At 41.8% G+C, this 18,197-nt stretch overlaps 1 protein-coding gene across 3 annotated transcripts in view; it reads left to right on the top strand.

Annotated features, from left to right (window-relative positions):
- The window catches only part of dlg4a (discs, large homolog 4a (Drosophila)), a 64,029-nt gene extending 46,279 nt beyond the window's left edge, over positions 1-17,750 (top strand). For all 3 annotated transcript variants that reach the window (XM_085420445.1, XM_085420444.1, XM_085420443.1), the window contains 19 exons: positions 3,287-3,340; positions 4,004-4,054; positions 5,018-5,142; positions 6,787-6,956; positions 7,100-7,236; positions 8,746-8,890; positions 9,549-9,684; positions 9,791-9,947; positions 10,042-10,144; positions 10,531-10,645; positions 12,343-12,519; positions 12,629-12,671; positions 12,762-12,792; positions 13,217-13,264; positions 13,376-13,477; positions 13,644-13,816; positions 14,461-14,573; positions 14,683-14,774; positions 15,683-17,750. In XM_085420445.1, the coding sequence (XP_085276571.1) occupies positions 3,287-3,340; positions 4,004-4,054; positions 5,018-5,142; positions 6,787-6,956; positions 7,100-7,236; positions 8,746-8,890; positions 9,549-9,684; positions 9,791-9,947; positions 10,042-10,144; positions 10,531-10,645; positions 12,343-12,519; positions 12,629-12,671; positions 12,762-12,792; positions 13,217-13,264; positions 13,376-13,477; positions 13,644-13,816; positions 14,461-14,573; positions 14,683-14,774; positions 15,683-15,789 (2,079 nt within the window). In that variant the 3' untranslated portion in view covers positions 15,790-17,750. The remainder of the gene's footprint in view (positions 1-3,286; positions 3,341-4,003; positions 4,055-5,017; positions 5,143-6,786; positions 6,957-7,099; positions 7,237-8,745; positions 8,891-9,548; positions 9,685-9,790; positions 9,948-10,041; positions 10,145-10,530; positions 10,646-12,342; positions 12,520-12,628; positions 12,672-12,761; positions 12,793-13,216; positions 13,265-13,375; positions 13,478-13,643; positions 13,817-14,460; positions 14,574-14,682; positions 14,775-15,682) is intronic.
- Positions 17,751-18,197: the final 447 nt, after the last annotated feature.

The following is an 18,197-nucleotide window of genomic DNA, read 5'->3' as shown; positions in this document are numbered from 1 at the left end:
CTACTGTGTTCAGGCTTCATTCTTTTTACTAGAACTGGTACAGTACTCACAAACCTTTCAGTGTCGAGTGTTCCCTAAGAAAAAAGGGAGGCCAGTTTGCGCCACTTGTCCTTCTTAAGTTCAGTCAAAGTATAATTCCTCAGCCTTTCACATCACCAGCGTAGACATTATACAGTGAGACAGCTAAGTAATTGCCATCAAACTTTCCTGCCTGCTCCTCTTTCTCTCAGCAGCAGGGATGGGAGGGGTACAGTACAGTAGCAGCAGAAAATGTGAACTGCGTTCTCTCTGAGCACAGACCAGTAGCAGGGAGGCACGGCTATCGTAGTCCACTACCAGAGAGGATGGAGAATGAAGGGATCTATTTCTTTTTATTCTGGATAGATGGCTTCCCGAAGAGTGGATGATCGGGTATCAGATAACAACAAGACTTACTGGCAACAAGTGATCAGCCTCAGCCTTGGTGGATGAAATCTTCAGCACCGACTCAACAGGAGGAAAACATTACTGAGCTGTGCTCTTTCTGTGATTCTGGACATGAAATCGTTGCATGTCTTGAGCATGCCAGCAGGGTTCGATTAGATTTGAGTTAAATGTAAAGCTCAAGTGTAATATCTTAAGTTGAAACAGGTATCTTTTAATTGATCCACTGTGGAAGCTTACTGTTATGGCAGGGCCTAGACCTAATGGCTCGCTTGGCAACAATACCTTGGTGGTACTTTGTGGTGAATTTGAATGAAGATGCTTGCAGAGGGTACTCTAAAAAAAACACCTTGACACTTTCAGTGTGTCTGTATATCGTTGTAAGACTTGAACAGGGTGTAATATTGAATATCAGTGACTGACATCTAAGGACAGAAGCACAATGTTTATGTCTGTGTGGTACGCCAAAAAGATGGGCTGCCGATTCCTCAACAATGTGCGGAAGGGCAAGAAACGTCGGCATCATAAAATGGTAGGCATGTTTTAAACATGTTTACTTCATGTTTGTTTGTTTGTATGACTTCACCTCAGCATAGTTGCACAGATTTTAATGAAAATGTCACCGGCACAGAATATTACATTAGTGTGTTTTGTTATTTAAATATTTTAAAGTATGTGCATTGTGTTATTGTGTGATTTAAAAGGCACCGGGATTTTTTTTTACTTTTCAAATTGCTGCCATTAAAGCTCATAACAGACATTTTAATCACAGTGAGCTCGAGTAATCAGATCTGCTAATACTAATCAAGTCCTGCTCAGGCCGTGTGTGAGTAGTGATGCAAATTTGCAAAGTCCTGCTTGAATTGTAAATGCATTAGTGTCCGTTTGCTGATGGATGGCGGTGCTGCCTATAGAGCCATGCCAGGGATGGCTGAATAGGTGGTGTTAAAATATAGGTGGGCAAGAGCAGCCAAACACTGTAAATCCTAACCGCCCTGATGTCGAAAGACTTGACAGAGCGGAGAGACAGAAAGAGAGCTCTGTCAAAATCCCTGCAGGGAAATTGCCTGCACTAGGCTTAGATTTCTGCTAGCTATACTCATTATTTCTCTCTCCAGATAAGGATGAATTTGACGTAATGTTCAGTAGCACCGCTGGATGCGGCTACCGTGCGTGATGAAGCCGTGCACAGGCGATGCTGCAATCAGACAGTGAGCAGTTGAAACACGTCAGAAGAGAGATTTGTGTCTTTTCTTTAGGAGGACTGACGTTTTGTGAAATTGCCCGAGTCGTCGGGCAATTCCACACATCCAGCATGTTTAAAAGGAGCAGGCTTCACTGAACTTTTTGGCTCCTCAGATATAAATAATGTTGTTAATGAAATAATTTGCTGTGCCAGGATTTTGTTATAGTGCGTGGTAGCTCTGGGACACAGAGTGAAACAAAGGCTTCATTAATGTCATTAGTTACCCCTGCACTTCTCCTGCTGCGCCATGGAACGCCTAATGAAACTGAACCATTACAAACAAAATGTAAATTATCTGCATTTCCTGCTGTGATCAGTCAAAATGCATGTTGTTAAAAGTCTGCTGAAAAGCTGCTGCACTGCTATAATGTATTTCTACAGTGAATCACATCCAGATGTTGTTTTCAGAGAAAATATGAATAAACGGATAACACTTCTTCCTCTGGCTCAGCTTGAACGTCTTAGAGAGTGTAAACAAATAACTTCCCTTTGCATCCCATAAAGATCACTGGCTAGGATTATGAAGCCATTTTATTGAAAGCGCATGTGTTTGGATTGGCCGCGTAGCTGTTTGTGTGTGTCAGAGCTGTCAGGTCTGTGAAGGTCAGCAGGCTGATTTTGTGCTGCTGTTTGCTTTTCTGTAAGCACTTTTGGATGCACAGTGTCTTCCCCATGCTAATCAGCGTGTGCTAAAGAACAGTAACAAAAAAAAATGAACAATGGCGTTTGCACAGGGAGTCGGTCAACAGTGTATTCGCATTTTAGAGCGACAGACTGAAGATGTGAGTGAATCCCAGAAAGAATGATGAAAGAACGAGAGTACAGTGTTGATGTCTGCTGTGGCGAGCTGGTGCTGTATGAATGAAACTGAAGTGAAATAAAAGAGCGTGGATAAACTGTGACACTTCAGGTGAGCTGGAAGAAAATTCTTGGCAGGTAAATCCAACCCACGTCCACGCCACAAATCGTGTCCACCCACTGATTTGCTGCTTTTTGTGCTATTTTCTACATCACTTTGATCCTGATGGATAACTTGTTGAAATGCTGTGGTTTAATCTGGCTCTGTGAGCTTTGCTGCTGTATGGTTTAGGACAGAATCGCCGACCATTAAGCGAGCCGGCATTATACTAAATGGGCTAATCATGCTGTGTGTCATTGTCATTACACCAGTTTACCGTGTCTTCATCATCCTCCGACTCTCCACAGAAATTGCCATATGTACGAAATACTGAGATGTTTGTTTTGAAACGATGGGCAGGAGGCATATCCGCAATATCTATGAGATGACCACTTAGTGCATCAGCTCTGTAATTCAACTAGCAGCTAGAGCAAAAATAAAACCATGGCCATGAGTATAAGGGCCTGCGTGAATTATTTCTGTGTCCATCATGGACGGATGATAACAAATGGTTTAGGAGCAGTGCTCTCCATCCTTTAGCAGAGTGATAACCAAAGCATAGTGAGAGCAGTGTCATCACAGCTTACAGCTAAAATGGTCATCAGTCTTGGCTGCGACTGCAGGTTTCAAGGGTACACTGAGAGCTCAGCCGAGACTTGCCTCACATTTGAATTTCTGCCATTATTTCTTAATAATGTTTCCTTTCTCTCTGCCTCCAGGGAAACACTCCTCCAGTGGTCGTGAACACTGACACACTCGATGGCTCCCCATATGTAAGGATTATGTTTAATCTTCCCTTTATTGTATTATTACGTTAGGCTTAACCACATGGCTAACTTAACTGCCTTCATATTCATTGTACATTATCAGTTCAATTCCACTCCTTTCCCACCCTGCAGGTAGGGCTTTGCACACTGTTTTAATCTGCACGGTAACAGTTATGAATTTTTCCTCCATTTTAATTAAATTAGCTTTCTTTGTTTGATATACATTTGGGAGAATAGAAATATTCCTTAATTTGCTTCAGAGTTCTGAAATGGTGTCATATCTGTAAGGAAAAGCAGTGACCGTATCATCACGAGTTGTGTAGAGAATGTGGAAATGCCTGCAATCACAGAGCAGCAGCAGCAGCAGCATTTTTGCACCACTACGGCATGAAGAGAAGTTGTTTTCTAGGTCAGACACCAAAACACTGAAGACTGAAGTTACTTAAATCTCCTCGTCCTCTTGAACTGTAATTGCAAAGGTAAAGCTGACGTGGAGCCAAGTTGTTCATCCAGAAGGAAGAATGGGACTGAAAGAACAGTGCAGCAGTCAATAGTGCACATATGATGATCCGGTCCACGGGACTAATGCTAGAGATAAAATGTAGCTGACTGGTTGTGACAAAAATGGTCTACAGGGACACCACCCTTAAACTGATGTCTTCTTGACAGGTGAATGGGACAGAAGGCGAAATCGAGTATGAGGAAATCACACTGGAGAGAGTGAGTGTCATGATGTGATCTTTTAAACCTCATTACACATTTACAGTCCAGTTGCGCTGTGATTCTTATCGTATGGACAGCATCGGGATTAAAAGTTAGAGCGAGTCAAAGTCAAGCTTTTTATGGATGCATGAATGTAAAAGTGCTGTGAGTGATATATCTATAAATGCCACTCCCGTCATTCAAAGACATGGAAACACGAAACCTTCAGATGACAAAGAGAATTAAGTAGCAGCAAGGCGCTGCTAATCAAATGCACTTGATTAAGTGATTTTCAACAAGTAAAAGCACAGGTTTTGGCAGTTTGCTGGTCTGTTGATAACAGAGTGCGGTAATTTTCCCAAAGTCAGACTGTGCAAGGCTCAGAGAAATTCCCAAAAATCCAAGAGTTAAATGTTAGGTTGATGACGGTACAGTTATAAAAAGACTTAACAAGTATGGCATATTTGGAAAAGTTGCCAGGAGAAATCCTCTTCTCTGTAAAAAGAACATGGCAACACAGCTTTGTAAAGGTTTGCAAAGTTTTATGTAAACAAACCAAAGTGGAAAGTTTTGGCCCAAACCAAACACAGCATATCAGCGCCCAACACCTCATGCCAACTGTCAAGCACTGGCTTGTTTTAGAGCCATGAGACCCAGGCACCTTAATGACATTGAGTCAAACATAAACTCCACTGTTTACTAAAGTAATCTAGAGTCAAACGTGAGCAAAAGCCCAAACGGATCAGGAAACAGAACAGTGACCCCAAGCACAGCAGCAAATCTACAACAGAATGGCTTGAAGAGAGAAAAAGAGGGTATTTTAATGTCCCAGTCAAAGTACAGACATCAGCCTTATTAAAATGCTGTTGCAAGAGCTCAATAGAGCTGTGTTTTTTGTTTTTTCACAGGACTGCATGCAGTCACAGGAAAACTTTCTCTTGCACATGAATAACTGTGTGCTTTGTTTGCATTGAATTGCAGGGTAACTCAGGCCTGGGCTTTAGCATAGCAGGGGGAACAGACAACCCTCACGTGGGCGATGACCCCAGCATCTTCATCACCAAAATCATACCTGGAGGAGCTGCTGCTCAGGATGGACGGCTGAGGTAAAGGCGCACACAGCGAGCTACAATAAACACAAATCCAGTCTGTACGCACATACATTCCAAAACCCAAGACAAGAGAAGTGGATGCTTAAGCAAAGCCTCCCGTCTTCTTTTTTAAGTGCAAAGTAATGTAACACAGTACTGTACATAACTCGTTGCTCGTTCAGTCTGCTCAGCTTCAGAGCTACATGTAAGAGCATCTGTCTGTTTAACTCAAGAAAGGCATGCCTTAGCCTAGCTAAGAGTTTGTATTTTCTTCCCCGACATGTTTAAAGGTCTTTTTGCATTTTGATGCCATGTTTAAAAGAAGTAAAGTAAGGCTTAAATATGTTGTATATGACAAATTAGGTCGCACTTTAAACTAACGATATGGAAAAGCAAGTTTAAAATGTGGTTTGTGTGTCAAGGTTAGTGCCATAAATCTCCACACTCTCACTTAATGGACAAAACATGTAGCGGCAAGCTGCAACATATTTTTTGGAAGAAAAGAACTGTTCGCGCCTAAATTTAAATGAAAAAAGATGGAATCCTAATCATGCTTGTTGCAAGAATATGTAATAATATGCATGTTTTGCCACTTTCATAAGAGGATGTAGTACAGAATTTGCCTTTCTGTGGGAAAAAAACAACACTTAGGATCCATTTCTGTGACTGTGCTTTAACACAGACGCATCGTCTTCTTTACACTTGACCTATAAACCTCCATCTGGAATGATGAGTTTGAAGAAGACCTAATGAAAATGCTCATATTTGCTTGAATGCAAGTATATTTTTTGTCCTTGGTCTTTGATTAAGCTACTATCTGCTTATTTTAACGTGGTTGTTAAAAGGTTCTTCCATCAAAGTAACTGATTTATTTATTTTTTGCAGTTAAATGACGGTTATTTGGAATATTTAGTCCCCTACACATACACGTTTAATAAAGGTTGTGCTCAAATCAACACAGTGCATCAATAAATATATACAGATGCTCTGTGGAGGCTGAAAAAAACATTGCATGATAAAAATGTTTTAAATCTTTCCTACATGCAGCCTTGCAGATAATATGCAGCTCGGATGATGTAACATCATTTGCATGAAGATGTCAGCTGTGATTGGGTCCCTTTGGATTTGACTATAGCGATGTATTTCAGTGGTTAAAGCTCCGGCAGCCTGCAAGAATAATTTCAGTCCTATTTACGCATCATCATTTTCATGGCCATAAAATACATTTTGAATACATGAATGGAATCACGAAAACACGGCCCTGGAGGGGGAAAAAAATGTGTGTGTCTGAAAATAGCAATTTCATCGCTGAAGATCAGCTTCTCCTATACACACAGGCTGTCACTTTCGCTTTACCTATCAAGTCGTCATCATTTTTTATGAGCGGTTAACACAAAGAAGCTATACTGCAGCTTTCCCCCGGTGCTAAATCAATAGAGCAAGAGATTATACCCTCTTTAATCTTAGTCACTGAGAAGTGGAGAAAAAAAAAAGTCTGCAGTGAAACTGGATCCCCAGCGCGGCTGTAGCTGGAGATTGACTGTTCCTGACCTCGTCTGGTGGAGGATTACACCCAAACTTCTTCACCAAAACAAAAACTCATGCGGTATTTTTTCCTCTCGCGCCCACAGTCTCTCTCTGTCTCTCTCCATTTCTTAGTGTGAACGACTGCATCCTATTTGTGAATGATGTGGACGTGAGGGAGGTGACACATAGCCAAGCTGTGGAGGCTCTTAAGGAGGCAGGTGCTATCGTCCGCCTCTACGTTCTCCGCAGAAAACCAGCAGCGGAAAAAGTCACTGAAATCAAGCTCATCAAAGGGCCTAAAGGTGTGTGCAAGCGAGGACTGGTGCAAAGCATCAAGGCTTTTGCGTGGGCTTACGGATGCTAAGCTGTGCCCTCTGGATTTAGCAAATCTACTCTGTGTTAACCTGCACCTCCTTTGCTCACGCTCTGCTCCCCCTTTTCTCAGGATTAGGTTTCAGCATTGCTGGAGGGGTGGGGAACCAGCACATACCAGGAGATAACAGCATCTATGTCACTAAGATCATTGAAGGCGGAGCAGCTCATAAAGATGGGCGTCTGCAGATTGGAGACAAGATCTTAGCGGTCAGTCACTCACATATAATAGCTTCCAGCATGCAGGGACATGTGTTCTCATACATGGATTCGTGTTCACCCGTATGTACACTCACACATTGCGCACATATGAGGCACTGATGTATCAAGAGCCAAGATAAATTACAGCTCTCAGTTTTCATGGTTTGACATTACAGCCATTAATATGTTAACAGATGTGTAGGATGGAGTGAGCCTTAACTACAACAATGCCAGAGTGATTTCTAAGCAGCATTACTGCCACCTGCTGGGGAACACACAGCTCAACACCACCAGCTTCAAAATGGTGCTGTTCCCACTAAATGGTGTCTGAGCCGTTGCTTTAACTCAGAATGGGATGTGGCAGCATCCTTTTGTTCCCTGTGAATTTGTTAAAAAATACATTATGTGTTCTCTCTGTAACCTACAGTTAACACCACGCAGCCACAGTTTCTTTGATTTAACTCTCAATCAGCTGGAACTTGTCATTCCAACTATTTCTCTCCCTGCATTTCCCGTCCACTTTAAAGGTGTCTAAACCAATTTGAGTTTAGCGATTTATACTCTAATTTCTGCATCAGAGGTGTCAGTGAGCCAGAACCAGCCCTCCACAGGGTCCCATCTGGAACGCTTTGCTAAGTGTGACTGATGCGATTTTTCCACATTTGACAAAGCGTTTGGTTATACTAACAGTAGACTGACTGAATTTGGAGGATATTGTTTTTCTTACGATGTATATGCATTTAAATCAATTCTGTTGTATTTATATAGCGCCAAATCACAACAACAGTCTCCCTGAGGCACTTTACATTGGAAGTTAAAGGCCCAGAAATAGTAGAAGAAAGACCCCAACAATCAGACTACCCTGTGTTGCCCCAAGCACTTGACAACAGTGGGAAGGAAAAACCCCTTTTTAACAGGAAGAAACCTCTAGCGAAACCAGGCTTAGGGATGGGCAGCGATCCACCTAGACCAGCTGAGGGTGAGAGGACCTCAAAAGGTTCAGACTCCTGGATGCTTCATAAAATATGAACATTTTCCAAATGTATCTTGTACCTTATTACAGTAAAAAACAGGGAGAATTTTAGATGTGTATATTTCTTCTAAGTTATTAGGAAGTGGTTTTACTGGCCTGGCACACTTGATATCTCATGGGGCTGAATATAGCCCATGGATGGAAATGAATGTGACTCCCGCTTTTAGACAAAGAGAGATTCTCTCATGGAGCAACTTCACTTAGCGTATTATTCAAACTGGTCTGTGTTACAATAAATCTCTTAAAACTTATTGTTCTACCATTAAAAATTAATGTTATTAACATCTTTCCCTAACATGTATTAACTTTCCACGGACTAAACTATAATTTTGCTTTCATTACTGGAATCTAGCTGCTAAATGTCTCTGTTAAATCTAATCCATGAGTGCTGCTGGATCACACATAATGAAGTCACAGGGGTGACAGCCTTCTTATTTGCACTTTGTTACCTTACCTGTGTTTCCTTGTTTGTTGCGAACAATCAGGTGAACAACGTGTGTCTGGAGGATGTGATGCACGAGGATGCGGTGGGGGCTCTGAAGAACACAGCCGAGGTGGTGTACCTCAGGGTGGCCAAGCCCAACAACCTGTTCCTGACCAACTCGTACAACCCTCCTGACCTCACCAGCAGTAAGCCTCCATCCTTCTGCCCAAATTTCCTCACCCCGTATTAAAGAGAACTTTGAGCTATTAAAAACAAGACCTGCTCTTTTTGTGTTTGGAACAGCTGTCAAAAATAGAACAGAGGGAGAAAAAGTCTTATTAAGTGCTAGAGATGACTGTGGGATTTCTATGAATAGTAAAAGCTCAGTTCAGAACCAGTTTCTACCAGTTTTCTCTACAAAGTGAGAGCTACAAAAATACAAAACACAAATTTCACCAGAAAAAAGTTTCACAAAACACAACAGATGTGATTTTGGGAGACAGAAACTTAATGGAATAGCAAGCTAACAGTAAAAGTCTAATAGCAAACATGTATGTACAGTATTAAAACACGTTACTTTCCCCTTTTCTCTTGTACTACACTGATGAATCTTCTGTTTATTTTGAGCGTGTCTCAGCGTGTTTTGGTTTCTGTCACTTTTGTCTTGTTATTTTTCCCCCCAAAACACAGATTTGTTTTCCGCTACTTCCGTAGTATTTCCTTTTCTATTTTTCTGGTGTTTTCTTAAGTTGCAGTGCAACCTGTGACCTGAAACCAAGAAAAAAGTGCATGAAAATTGAAGTACAATAAAATCCATGTGCTTGGTATGTTACACCTCATTTGGTTTTGTGCTTATTTTTCCAGCATATTCCCATATGGATACTGAACTTAGCCACCCAAACTATCTCGGATCTGATTACCCGCAAGCCCTCACTCCCACCTCACCGAGTCGATTTTCTCCTGTTCTACACGGCATGATGGGAGATGATGATATTCCCAGGTGAGCAATGATCCTTGAACTGCAGTTTTATCTTGTTTATTTATTATTATTATGGGGGCATTTTAGCCCTATAAAACTTATTTTGTCTCCTTCATCGATTTTTCAGAGAGCCTCGTCGAGTTTTGATCCACCGAGGCTCCACAGGTTTGGGATTTAACATCGTCGGAGGAGAGGACGGCGAGGGGATCTTTATCTCCTTCATCCTGGCAGGCGGTCCAGCTGATCTCAGCGGAGAGCTGCACAAAGGGGATCAGATCCTCAGTGTAATGACAGTTTTCTTCATGTTATCAAGTAGTCATGTAATCCTTAGCAGCACTGGGTCGACAGGTGTTAACAGTCATGGTGTGTGTGTGACAGGTAAACGGCGTGGACCTGCGTATGGCCACACACGAACAGGCAGCTGCAGCACTGAAGAACGCTGGCCAGACAGTTACCATCATCGCACAGTACCGACCCGATGGTAAAACCACTGAGAGACCTTCTCACAAAGAACTTTATACGTTGCAAAACTTGTTTGAGCAATGAGTCTAAAAATTGGCCTTTAAAATAAGCTTCAAAATCTCTTTTTGAAGAAAATGACTAAATGCAATGGTAGGACTACTTTTTAAATAAGGTGGAAATGTAGGCGATGGGCAAAGAACAAAACAATGACTTAGTAATTTCTCATTTAGATTCTTTTTGAAACAAAGAGATCAAACATCTGCAGCTAAATCCATTTATCCACGCTTCAGCCACTGAAGGACTAGACATGGAAAAGAGAAAGATCTTTATTTTTATTGAAGCAAACATTTTAGGTGTCTGAGAGTAAAATATGGAATCTTATATGTTTGTGTTTCTCTGTTGCAGAGTACAGTCGTTTCGAGGCTAAGATCCATGACTTGAGGGAACAGCTGATGAACAGCAGCATGGGCTCTGGGACGACAACCCTAAGGAGTAATCCAAAGAGAGGCTTCTACATCAGGTCTCACACTAAAAGCAGAAGAACTACCTTTGATATTAGCCTTATAGGATGAGATCAAAGTGGCTCGAGGATACGGTTTTTGGGTTAATGCATCGTTTGACTGCAGCATAGCAGAAATCTACAGCTTTTTATCATTAATAAGAGTGGTTATATTGCAGCATAGTATGGATGTTTCAAATACTTCAAATAATGCAGATTTAGTTCCATTTAATGTTGTTTAAAGTATTTTGAGTCAGAGAGCTAAAAATCTACCTGCACAAAGCCAAAAATATGTCAAGCATATTTAACTAAAGAAAATGTCATTATTTGAACTCAGCCGTCCTTCCACTTGAACGCCATTATGCTGCCAAATGTGTCTGCAAAGAAACATTTGCAAAGCCTCGTTCAGTTGAAGTGTTGAGTTTTGAAAGTCAGAATAGGATCTATAGCCGCAAGAGTAGAAGTAGAAGCGTTATCAAAGGCAATGTATAGTCAGGCTTCAAAGGCACACAATATGAAGTAAGAATAGAGAAATAAAATGACAAGGCGAGCACTAGACATACAAAAATCACAAAAACTACAAGCCTTAAGAGGAAAAAGAATAAAGAGGAAAAATGTAAAGTATCTGTCTGCAAATATGTCTCAGTCAACAGCATTAGAGTGTTTATTATTGTTTCCTGGGCCTTTATATGCATTTAGCTACCATTTGATGTATTCACCGCCAATATTAGATTTACAGGGAGTACCAGCAGGACACCATTGCATTACTGTGTTTACTGTGTATACAACAGGCTCACGTGTTTACTGAAGGTAATCATTTAGAGCAGTCAACACAACGTTACTGAAACGCTCTTTATTTTCTGCGCAGTTAAATAAAAATGTCACGATTAATCCATGGAAACTAAGCTCTACAGCCACACAGCAACCGACCCACATTGAATTTACTCTGAAATGTTCCATTTAAAGATTTACACCAACCAACTTATTAGCTATGTTTATTAAAGACAAACTAAAGAGTACTTGTGGTGCAAATTATCTTCAAAATCACTGCAGGTTGCAGAAATACTTTAAGCCAAAAACCAACAAGCAAACATCCAAACACCACATCACACTGCACAGAATACACACTGGTCTTTATAAGAAGTGTGGGTGAGAGGACTAGTCGCTGGTATTCAAGGTATGCTTTGCTTGACCGAAAAAAATCCTGGAAAGAGAAGCAGTTCATGGTTACATTTCACACAGTGTGTTATACGTCCACTGGCACATGGAAAGCAGACGCTGTCAGTCATGCTTTTAAAGCTCATAATTAGGCTAAATCCAATATTTCATACAAATTCTTCTTTTCTGAATAACTGAAGTCGTGCGGGGCACTCAGTGCTAGCCACAGGTGGCTAAAAACAATTATTTTTAAAAATGCCAGTATAGCAGCGTACCCCCAATGTTTTATTCCTATCCGCTTTGTCTTTATGAAAATGTCAAGCATGTTTCTGGTCCTCTCTCTCCATTTAGTCAGCACACTTGTTAAAATTCAAAAATTATTTTTTTAGTACACATCTCTTACAATGTAACGTTTCCAACTGTACGGATGTTTCTGTTATCACGATGCACATTAAAATATACTAAAAGCGCAGTTTTTGGAATATCAGAGGCTTTTAAAAAAAAAGATATTTAAAGGCTTTTTATGAAATGCCTAATTGAAATCCTCTTTTTCCTTCCAGGGCTCTTTTTGACTATGATAAAACTGCCGACTGTGGCTTTCTCAGTCAAGCACTTGGGTTCAAGTTTGGAGACGTGCTGCACGTGTTGGACTGCGGAGATGAAGAGTGGTGGCAGGCCCGTAAGGTCAGCCCGCAGAATGAGGCTGAAGAGGTTGGCTTCATCCCCAGCAAGCACAGGTCAGACACTTTATATGTAGCAAACTTACTGAAATGTAGAGTAAAGCACTGCAGCTCAGTGCTAATGACAGGTTGTCTCACCTTTGTCACACATTTTTCTTCCTTACAGGGTGGAAAGAAAAGAGTGGTCTCGTGTTAACACCAAAGAGAGGGTACGTTTGTTCATTATAGCTTTCTGAAGGAGGGGAGTTCATTCAAAGTGTGTCCTGATCGGTAAATATCTGCTCTTGTCTCTGTTACAGGACCTTGGTCGGGACAGCTTGAGCACACAAGGTAATTCGGTGGATGCTCTTTTGCATCCATTAAGAGATTAGTAATATGCATTAAAGGTGCAAGTAGCTGGAACTAAAACAAATGTGTGAACAAAGCAGTGTTATCATCACCTTTGCTCTACTCTTGGCATTGCTGATATCTCTAAATGCCTCTCCACTATTATTTGAGCAGATCATTGACTGCCAGATATGAATCTAAGACTTCTCCTTCAGTATTTCCCAGAAGGCTATAATCCAAAGCACACATTACGTCAAACAGTCACGCCTTTAACACCTTGCCAATAATGATATCTCATACATTTGCTGCCACCTTTGAAGATACATCATCTGCCCTGCATATAAGTACAAACACGCGCATGTCGATGCAAACGTGTCATTTGTAAGAAGGCAAAAAGAAACCGAACGCTTCTGTGTTCTCTCACCAGGGAGAGATAAAGCCTCACACAATTATGAGACAGTTACCCAAGTGGAAGGTAAGGTGAAGTCTGCACTTTCAGGCTTTTATACGAATGTTCATTGTTTTGATTTTCTCTTTTGTGAATGATCCCGCTCTCTCTTTATCCTTTCATTCTCTTTATGATAAGTACATTATGCAAGGCCCATCATCATTCTGGGTCCTGTGAAGGACAGGATAAATGATGACCTGTTGTCTGAGTTCCCCGATAAGTTTGGATCTTGTGTCCCACGTAAGTGATTACGCTGTCAGTCTCGGAGACAGATGTGTTCGCCAGTTTTCACTTGCTGCCACCGCTGCACAATGCGACAATATTAAAGCGATGTGTGCGCAGTGCATCAGACAGAGGTGATGCTGAGATTCAAAATGAGGTGCGCTTTCTGTTCTTCATTTGACAGACACCACGCGGCCCAAGAGGGAGTATGAGGTGGACGGGCGAGACTATCACTTTGTGTCCTCCAGGGAACAGATGGAGAAGGACATCCAGAGCCATCGGTTCATTGAGGCCGGACAGTACAACAGTCACCTGTACGGCACGAGTGTCCAGAGTGTCCGTGAGGTGGCTGAGCAGGTGTGCAGCAGCGTGTTGGATAATGGGTTTTGTAAAATGGGATCATTACCTCCAGATTCATTGAGATATTGAAAAATAATGCCATAAAAACCACGGCTTTTAGTACCCAGAGTATGAAGTCAGGCACAAGGACATTACTTAAAGGAACAGTTTACCCCCAAATATATTTACATATTTTACCTCTATACCTGCTTTTTATTCATCTAAATGGGTTTGGGTTTGAGTAGATATGTGCAGACTCGACCTTCTATCATGTATAATATACTAAATAGCACTTGGGCTGTGTGGTGAAACATCAGTAGTAACGCTTCTTTCAGAAACCACAAAATCACAGTTTTTAGGAGCTTGAAGCACCACAAGGCAAATATTTAAGATATCTAATGGCAGATATCTCTTCAAAACTGGTCAACTGACGCAAAACACTGTAGATAAATAATACTAAAAGACATGGGGAAAAAAACTCTTACCCCTTTAAGTATGATGAATCCGTTTGCACTAAAAACACTTTGTGTTTTATAACAGCAATGCTCCGTTTAAGTAATAAGCTCGTTTAAGCTCAATTAACCTACAATATTCATTAGTAAAATAACATTCTATTTTTGTATTTACTTATCATTTCTGTTCTTGCTTGCATGCATGAGCAGCAGGGGAAACACTGCATCCTGGATGTCTCAGCCAACGCTGTGCGCAGACTACAAGCAGCTCAGCTTCACCCAATTGCCATCTTTGTGCGGCCCAAGTCGCTGGAGAATGTCCTGTATGAGCTCAAATCTTCTATATGCATTTAGAAAAAAAATTCTGACAATGATTATTCTTTACAGCTTGAAAGCAGGTGTGATTTTATATTTGTTTGATTTGATTAACAGAGAAATCAACACTCGCCTGACAGAGGAGCAGGCCAGGAAAGGAATGGACCGAGCCCTCAAACTAGAACAAGACTTCCTAGAGTGTTTTACTGGTAAGAGCATGCAGCAATCACATGTGCACGAGGTTTGGTTTTAGATTGCACTTAATTACATGGACATTTTAAATGTAAAGTCAACAAAAAAGTAAGCTTTTTTCAATGCACTGTCTATCACTGTATTCTTAGCAGAGGGATTCACATTTAGGTTTTGGCAGAACCAGATGGAAAAACAGGATTTTATGCGTCTGTGTTTGCACTCAAATGTAGGATTACTCATAATCTATTTGATATGGAAAAAAATCATCTCTTTTATCATTACAAGATTCTAGAAACAACAGGCTGACCGTGTTTTGCTGGCGCTCGTACGCACACTTTAGAAGGTGATCAAACTTCCTCTTGTAGCTCTCGTAGATTTTTTTTGTTTAATGCCAACAAATGCCAGCGACCGGGCTCCGCGCTCCCGTTTGTACTGGCACGACTGAACAATCTGAATAAGAAAAGGAATGCCTTTTGGGAGGACTCAGGGCATTTTAACATTTAAGCGATGCATTTAGGGCAAATCTCAGCAGTTGGCAGAATATGAATGCGAGGTTTCACAGCAAATTCAACACTGTCTACAGTTTCTAACAAATCATGAACAGTGGGGGGGTGTGACATTTCATCAACCACTCAAAGCACGTGGGAAACTGTGTAGAACTACTTAGCTGATGTAAATGTGCCTTTGATGTCGTACACAGATTGTAAAACTATATTCATAATTGATTATATCTTAAATTGTCATTTCCCCTGTTTCTCTTTATCCCCACGCCACCACCCAACCAATGTTTCAATTTCATCTCCTGTCTTTGCTCTTTTCTCTTAATTTCCTGCTGCCTGTGTCATTTTTTTCTTTAACCCATACCTCGTTCTATTTGTTCTTTTCTTTTCTCTCCTTCTGTCGCACATGCTGTGTCCCGCTGCAGCTGTCGTGGAAGGGGACAGCTTTGAAGAGGTCTATCACAAAGTAAAGACAGTGATTGAGGAGCAATCAGGGCCTTACATCTGGATCCCCACTCGGGAGAGGCTGTGATGCTGCACCCGCTCGACCACCCCTCCCTCACAACCACCGATCGACCGCCACCCTTCACCCTCACAGCCAAGCCAGCCTCGCCTGCCTGCCTGTCTGTCCTCCAGCAAAGTCAGTGCTTAGGCAATCACTGAGAATGACACAGAGAGATAAACGCATACTAAGACAAAACACAGCGACACCGCGAGGCAAAGAACGATACCAAAAAATAAAAAATAAAAAGGAGAGAGACTCTGACACAGATGTAAATGCAGCGATGTATAAAGAGACTGAGAGAAAAGACTAAACCAGTATCCCACTATAATAAAGCCAACCCAGTTCACACTTTGCATTAAAATGCATCTCGGATTCACGAGTGGACAGCTCTAGATGCAGCTGTGACTGCACCCTAAACTGGGTGCTGGTGGGGGTGGGGGGGATGCAAATATCCAAATCACAGATAATAACTTGTGTATATGTAATGTGTTTAACCTGTGTTTGGATACAGGTGCACTTTCCCACCAGATAGGGAGCAAATGAAGTGACTATTTCAGGCGGATTTCAGTTGCATTTTGATGCTGGGTGTGAACTGCAGCCCACGTCACCTGGAGCTCAACACAGCAGTCTAGATGTATGTGGACATGAGACATTAATTCTGAGCAGGGCTCGAAAGAAAATAAAGGATGACCTTGCAGAGATGGACCCTGAGGTGCTATCGCCTCACCTACAGAGCCATCTCGAGTCTCATGCCGACATTGAACACCTCAGTGCACCGATGTCTCAGATGGAGGTCCCCCCTCACTTTAAAAACAAACAACAAAAGACAGTGGCCACTCTTTTTATATCACCTCCTGGCTTTCTGTCCTCCTCGTCCTGCCACCTCTGCCTTGTTTCAGGACAGGAACGGGGAAGACCGAGAACAGGGGCCCAGATCCAGCTGAGTCCCACGTGACCAGGAGTCCTTTCTCAGCAAAGACCCGCTTTTTTTTTCTTTTCTTTTTTTTTTCTTTTTGTGATTCTCATCTTGGTTCTGGGTGTGAACTCAGAATAACACCTCAGAGGCCAAGACTGACGTTTGTTCGGGTCACCCCATGTTGAATATTGCAAGGCATTATTTAAAGGCAGTTCAAATAATTATATTGCTAAAAACCTCATACGCTGAATTTCTGCATGCATCCTCAAAGACAACGGAGAGAGAAGAGAAAAACAAAGGAAGAAAATCGTGATAATAATCTAAAGGAAGGAGAAAAAAGTGAAGGAGTTTGGTTTTTTTAGCATGTCTCAAGAAGAGAAGAGAGACATGATCATGTGATTATGGTCATGAGAGGCCAGTGCTGAGCATACTAGATGCTCTGGCGTGTAGTTTAGCCTCAACTCTCTTATGCACACAAACACACTCATGCACCCACACACACACACCCTCACTCCCTTACAGCGGCACACACACACACAACCGCACACACACACACAGACACACAATCGTAGGGTCGTAAACTCAGCTGTAACCTAGCACACCTCTACAGGCGGATTGGCTGTTCTGACCTGCTAGTCAGCATCCAGGATGAATGTTATCTCTCTAGGCACAAACAGCAGAGCTCTTAGCTTCATCGCACCACAGCAAACTCATCGGTCATTCTTCCAAAAGATACCCCCCTTCCCCTGCCGCAGACGTACACACCGTCTCCAGTGGTCGCAGTTAAAAGCCATGGCGTATGTGTGTGTAAGTGTGTGTGTCTGCGTGTGCACGGTGGTGCTTGTTCATGTGCGGGGACTCCTCTGTGTGGGAGGAATATGTCCTTTTATCCGTTCTCTCTCTTCCAGTTTTCCCTGCTTCTTTCTCCTTCCCGTGTCCACACAAATTAAAGCTAAGTCCTGTTTAACAAATAAATAGCCTATATATATAAATATATATATATGCATATATATCTTTTTTATGACAATTTCTAACGGGATTAAGTCTGTAAAAAAAATTAACATTTCCAAATAATATTCCATTGATTTTTTTTTTTTTGGGGGGGCGGGGGGTAATATTGCAGTTTGGTTTTTGGATTTACACACAATCCCATTTTTCATGTTGCAAAGCGCAGCAGAAAGCTACACACAACTAACTGAACCATTGAAGTCAACGTAAAGCAGACCTCACACTAGAACCGAGAACACACGACGTGTTCTCGTACGCGCTGAAGACAAACTGAAACACGTGTGCAATGCAGCTGCGTGCGTCTGTGTGACTGTGTGGGTATGTGTTTGCCGCTTGTGTGCGAGAGTGGCAAGAAAGCGCGTGTCGTGTATAAAATAGAAGCAATGCTATATGAGAACATCCATCCTTATGGTTGTAATGTGTGTGTGTGTGTGTGTGAGTGAGAGAGCGAGACACGCACGCGAAGATGTAGTGCAATACTGCTATGATGTTATGCAATGAAGATGGTTTT

This window comes from Rhamphochromis longiceps, linkage group LG10 (assembly GCF_057381845.1).
Source record: "Rhamphochromis longiceps isolate RC_006_pf linkage group LG10, R_longiceps_female_GT1.1, whole genome shotgun sequence".
Classification (NCBI taxonomy): domain Eukaryota; kingdom Metazoa; phylum Chordata; class Actinopteri; order Cichliformes; family Cichlidae; genus Rhamphochromis; species Rhamphochromis longiceps.
The sequence above is the reverse complement of the archived record's forward strand: the minus strand, read 5'-3'. Positions and strand labels throughout refer to the sequence as shown.